Raw genomic sequence first — 6708 nt, forward strand, 5'->3', positions numbered from 1 at the left:
ATTATGCTACTTTGATACGAGACAGAGCAGGGACTTTAACTACCAATTTTACCTTTATTGCCCACACTTGTGCTACCAAGTCCTCACAAACAGTGGCGGCTCTAGGATATATTTTCTGGGGGGGGGCTAAGTTGTCCGACAGGGGGACTTGAGCTCATAGGCTCGAGCTGGGGGAAGGGGTTTTGAGAAGGATCCCCTCCCAAATGAGATTTTTGGGTGGAGCGAATCGAGTCTCACTTGGCTGGGGCCTGCCTAGGACCCCCGGTGGGAGTCCAAGGGGCTTAGCCCCCTAGAAGCCACGGATATTTGATGAATTATAGCGAATTTTTATTACTTATTTGATAGGCATCGAGTTACTATAATATGACACCCCTGCCACCCCTGATTGACCAGCATAATACGAGAAGGTGGAAAGAAAGAGATCAATAGAAATGAAGGGTAGGACAAAAGGCAGATGAAAAAGGAATGGAGAATAGAACACAAGATAGTAGAGAAGGTATGAAAAAGAGAGGGGAAAAGAGAAGGATCAAAAGGATCGGTATATTCATTTTCTTCGGTGTCAAGAACACAAATTCAAAAAATAACCCAGCAAGGTAGTCCAAAAGACTTATTTCCATTGGGGTCTTGTTTGTTGAATTGATTATAATGAGAGCAATAGTACAAAAAAAAAATAAAAAAAACACTAGACTGTTATACAGATATGACAATGAAAAGGAGTTCTGACTGTAATAATTTGTATTCAATACATAACAATTTACTATTGAATAGTGCTCAGTCTCTGCTTTCACAAAGTCATGGTTGGTTGATAGCATTCACAAAGAAACACAAATACCAAAATCACATGACTAAGGTACAATAAACCCTTGAAAAACACCCATTCACATATGCACCTCACTGAAAAACCAACCGAAGAATTTTAAGGTAAATATTTCATTAATTTAAGTTATTTAGTATTAGATCCAATGCTTAACATATTAATGATTCAGAAAAAATTGAAAATACTGAATCAAAATATTATTTACCTGAGCAAAATATCAATGAGGAAAGTATGTATTATACAAGTATGTTCATAAGGTATGTAGGCCTACTACAGACCAATAAACCAAATAATGATTAACAGATTTTATATATTTATTATAGATACATGCAGTAAATATTAATAAGAAAGGATTGTCTTATGAAAAATAAAGACAGATACTAGTAATAATGAGAGCCCTCACCTGCAAAGATATTATACATTTATTAGTTGCTAAAGAGAAGTGTGCCAGACAAATATGGTAAATAAAGTAATATTCATATAATCTATTCTATCAATTAGCTGCACATACTTTACAGAATAAAAATGGATACTCATGGTGTTTTATCACTTTAGATATTTCCTATATTTATATTACAGATCACTTACCATAATGATTGCTACTTTTAAGCCCAGCACACACAAGAGCAGTTTATCAAATTGCCTTTTGTGTGGGTTTGCCTCTCATGACAGTTTAAACAAAGTGTGTGTATATTTTTCAGTAAGAATTCTGCCTCAAGAGACAACGAGCGCCAAACTTGTTAGTCTAGCACAAGGCAAGTCTAGCACAAGGCAGATGCTCACTGTGCGTACATGTTAAACAGCTCGATCATAGATTACAAATGAATTGACCAATTAATTAGCTCCACTCTCATAGCCTAATAAATACAATTTTTATCTGCACGGCAACAAGGATATAATTTTAGCTAGAATTTGTGTAAGGAAATATAAAATATAATGTGTGAAAAGTTTACAACTGGAGGGCCTATCAGACTATACATAATATACCAAAGATCTGCAAAAACAGCTCATATAGTATATGAAAAATGCAATCATAGATGTTTATTCTAAAAAAGTTTTTTTTTTACTTTGTAGTATGTCAAAACCTGGCACATATATATTGGTTAAGGAATCATTATTTGTATATTTAGTACCTTGTAAATAAAAGCTTAATGAATAAAAGCTTAATGAACTAAAATTAATTAATAATTACTTATTCATGATTATTTATCCATTCTAAATTATTTAATAATTACTTTAATTATTTAAAATTCACAGGATTTTATATCAAGATGGCTACCAGTAAGTTGAATCAGTTTTTAAATGTGCTTAGAGACTTCAAAATCCAAAATCCCTCAACTTCCTCCATCTATTTAGCATGTCTAGAAGACTGGGTTTAAGACTATAAGAAAGATGACTTGCATTTCAGGAGAAATTAAAATTATTGTCATTGTCACTTAGAAGATATAAATGTTTGTTTTAGGTTGGTGGGCTATCCTATATTTAGACTGTATCAAATTGTCCTTTAACATAATAATTCTAGGCAACTGACATCCACTAGTTTAGGATAAGCTTTCAATACCATTAGTTAATTTTGCAGATTTAGAGATCATCTTCAATTTAAATCTATGTTTGTGTTAGCTTTTTTTTTCTCATGATTAATTTAATTTATTTTTTCGGTGGCCCTACCCATTTTTCTAATTTCTGTTTAATGTTTATTTATTTGATCAAATAAATAATGAAATGTTGGAAATTTTCTTTTAAATAACTTTGAATTCACTGTAAATAAAGGGTATTTATGAACCATCTACATCTGAATATGAGATCTCTATTTTGTTAATTTCATAGAAATCAATGATGATGCTTTGAGAGAGATGTTGTCAGATATTTCAAAATGGTATGATCAACGTGAAAAAATAAATATGCTGAAAGTATTGTACAGATATCTTTTGAAAGATAATTATATGTTGAATAAGGCTACAAGAGTGATGGAATTAATGGATATGCTAACTGCTTCTGGACATATTAATCTCAATGTTCTCTATGATACCATAAACATAACAGAGCAAAGAGGGATCAAAGATATACTGCCAGTATTTCAAAATGCTGAAGATGTAGAAATCTCGAAATTCACACATCACAGACAAAAAATTATGAAGCTTGGAATGGTGCTGATTGATGAAGATGTAAATAAGATCAGTGCAATATATAACAATCCAGTAAAGGAATATGCAGACACATGGAGTTTGATTATGGATCTGGAGCACAACATGGTAATTTGTGAAGGAAAAATGAAAGCCTTCATTGACAAATTGGGTACCCTTAACCTCCAACATGCTGTGAAAGCTTTAAAACAAGGTATTAAAGTTAATTGTTATTTTTATATCAAATTAATATTGTCATCTGGTGTGGCTATATATGTACAGTCCATCATGGATTAGCTAAACTGCCAGTGGCTATATATTGCCCCATAAATTGTAGCAATTTAATCAATCAAATCAGAAGAAGTATCGCAACAGTAAACAATAAAGAAATACTGTATACTGATGACCCATTAAGTGATATGCAACTGTGGTGCTCAGAGGGCACTATGTGCCATCATCTCTGGCCCTGGCAATTCAAACTTTTATTCAATGAACAATTCTGGCCCTTATTTTTGAGAACAACTGATCAAGGATATAGTGAAAATCTGCAGTATTATTGGCTTTGCTACTTTATTACATCAAAGAACGTTAAAGTTTTATTTTCCTGTGGTACAGTACATCGCAGAAATTATCGTAGATCTCTATGGTTTCTGAAAATGAAAAAAAAATCTTCATTCTGAGTAAAATGGGTGATGATAATGAATTTTACTATTAAAATATGTCCACATCCAGCCATCTAGAGGGAGGCCTACTATTTCCTTAAATTTTTGCACCTTAACCCCAACCAAGATGAGGCTCCAGTGGGTGTTGACTCAAGAAATGGATATGATTATTATATTTAATATTGAATTGCTTTATGAGTTACTAAAATGAAAATTAAGAGATTTATTCTTTAATGAATCTTCCATTTATTGCAGTGGCAATGCTTTAAGGCGTAACAATCCCATGCTGACATTTTGGAATAACTGTCCTCCTCACTCTCTTGAGGATCTACCTGTACTTCCCTTGCCCCAAATGGTGACACACCATTGTCCCTAAACTTTTAATTATGTCTACCTTCAGAATTTGTAATGCATTATATTAAATTAACTTTTATTTACAGAAATCCCAAATGCATCTTCGAACTCTGGACATAGCCTTAGTGAAGGTAATTACACATGTTCATGTAAAGTATGGTTGATCATTATAATTATAACACAAAAACTAAAGTTGTTTTCCAAGTTCATGTAGGAAAGAAGGAAATAATTAACAATTAAAATTAACAAAAAGAAATGCATGAAAAAACAGGTACAAAATGTCTGCCCCACAGTACATTTAAAATTATACTAAGCTACTCAACTGCTTTATTATTCATTTAACCTTGAAGAACATTTTTATGCCTCTATATTTTAACACGCAGTATGTTCACACACACTGCGTAAGACTGATGAATCTTACGCCGGTGTAAGCTAATTCATGAATTAAAATTCCAAACCGTTCACACAAACGTTCGCTATAATGCTGGCATTAAACTAGTAATAATATAGGCCTATGGAAGAATGTTTTCAGATTAAAATGTACGTGTTCAACTTTAGTAAAATATTTAGAGTGCATCATTAACACTTTTAAATATGTGAATTGTTTGAAGTGAACTTGATATGATTAGGCCTATTGTTCAAAGTGAACTTGATGATTGTACTTTAAATGAACAATTTTACTCTGATTACTCAGCAAGCATTGTGCAACAACTATCTAGTTCACACAAAAAGGGCGTAAACTCGCCAGCCTTACGCTGTGTGTGTGTGAACATAGCCACACTGTGGAAGACAATACTGTTTACTCAAAACAACTCTGATGTCATAATTCTCATTTTATATCTACAGTACAGATATTGTTGATTACTGACCATGTGAAGTATAAATTATATATGCTAGATTGTTTAATAATTATAGATTTAATATATGTCATTTTATCTTTTATTTTGAAAGAAATTGCTGTGAAAGTAATTCAGAAACGCAAAGGAGAATCCTGTGATTCTGAAGGACGACCATATAAAAAGTATGCTCTTAATTTGTTAAATGAACTGGATGAAAATAAAGACTCCCTAACTTTAAAGGATATGCCAGAATTTTTTGAAAAGTTTGAGAACCTTATTATCTATTACAAACGTTGTGGTCTAACATTAACCAAGGTTGGGAAAGGATCAATAGTATTTTACCTATCAACAAATGATCCTAATGCTTTGATGCAGCTATGGGAAATACATTCTAGTGGAAAGCTCATCAAAGATTTAGCTAACATATTAGTCCCAGTGGAACATCAGCAAGAGTTCATAGATGAATGGATGACGTACATCGATGAAAATGAATACAAAGCGGTGCTCAGTAAGCTGACAGGAAAAGGTGAGAAAATATGAAAATCAATTTTATTGTATAAGAATGATATACACCTGTTTACAGAACAATACTTGAGAAATCAGCCTTCAAAGTTTATGATAGAATCATCACCACATCATAAAAAAATTGTTGTTTTAACATTGAAAATGGGGAAAATAACAGCATCACATGATGTATGGATACATAAAGGTTAGTTTAGTGCAATAAAATAGATTTTTTTTAAATTTGGCATTCCAGCATTTTTTGGCCAATATTTCTGAAACAGGATTTGTGACGAGCAACTGGTTTGGCTTGTCTTCACCACATATGCTTGTTGCTAAAAGTATACTTGTTTAAAGAAAAGGCTGTACTAAATACTATGCAAGTTCACCCACTTCATTGGAGAAATCCGCCTTAATTCCCATCAGAAACATTTCCACCTTACTCCCAGCAAATCCTGGTGCCACCACTGCCTCCTAAACCTTTACATAAATTTTCTGTTTTTCTTGAAAATCTAATATTTCCAACAGAAACATTATCAATACAATTCCAAGAACAATAGAAACCCTAATTTGGAACACCCCTGAGGGGACACCACTTTATAGTGAACACAACTTATAAAGGTGGAGAGTATATATTTTAACACTACGGCCTACGCATTCTCATGGGACTCACCTATTAAGGAGACATTAATAAGGGCTATAGTGTATATGAGAACAGGTTTATTGTTATATAGTGTTAAGATAACCAACACTATATAGGCCAATTCAACTATACCACTAAACTGAACTTTTACCTCACTAACCCATTAGACACCTGTTGAATGTCTCCTTAATTATTGTATGTAAAGTCTTTGATAGGACAATAGCCAATTCATGACAAAAAGCCCAAGTGGTCAACTCCTTATATTTGATTTATAAAATAAGCTCGACTGAGAGACAGCTCGTTACTAAATATAAGTTAAGTTCTACCCCCAAAGTTGTTATATTAACTCCCCAAAATGATGTAATAGTCAAATGATTAGGATAAGGTGATATCTTTCAACCAATCAGAGAAAGTCCACCACACCCCAAGCTTGTATGAAAAGTATTAGTTATCTAGAGAGGACTTCCTTCTGATACCTTGAAGGAAACACTACGTCTCACAACCCTACTTGTATATATTGTATATATCATGCAGTAGAATAGTAAAAAAACGCTTTGCATTATAACCAGAAGAGATGTAGTCAGTTCAGTTATTAAAAGTAAACAATCTCGCTTGTCATATCACTACAATCATAGTGAAGATCCAGTCTTTGCATCCGGAACATACATTGGAATCGGGCACACCAACGTGAATATTACAGGTACACAATATTACATGGCGGACTGCCATACTGTAATATTACATTATCTGGGCTATGTTCTCACACACA

General features: G+C 33.1%; 1 protein-coding gene across 1 annotated transcript in view; it reads left to right on the plus strand.

The window, feature by feature from the left end:
* Positions 1-870: 870 nt before the first annotated feature.
* LOC117116206 overlaps positions 871-6708 on the plus strand; it is a gene marked incomplete at its 3' end in the record, with an annotated part of 8974 nt that continues 3136 nt past the window's right edge. Inside the window, exons 1-5 of the mRNA XM_033260199.1 lie at positions 871-921; positions 2075-2098; positions 2645-3154; positions 4043-4087; positions 4908-5321. Of these exons, the coding sequence (XP_033116090.1) occupies positions 2089-2098; positions 2645-3154; positions 4043-4087; positions 4908-5321 (979 nt within the window). The remainder of the gene's footprint in view (positions 922-2074; positions 2099-2644; positions 3155-4042; positions 4088-4907; positions 5322-6708) is intronic.

The sequence above is a fragment of the Anneissia japonica genome, unplaced genomic scaffold (assembly GCF_011630105.1).
Source record: "Anneissia japonica isolate Jap-2015-1 unplaced genomic scaffold, ASM1163010v1 scaffold8248_len14035_cov133, whole genome shotgun sequence".
NCBI classification, from domain to species: Eukaryota; Metazoa; Echinodermata; class Crinoidea; order Comatulida; family Comatulidae; genus Anneissia; species Anneissia japonica.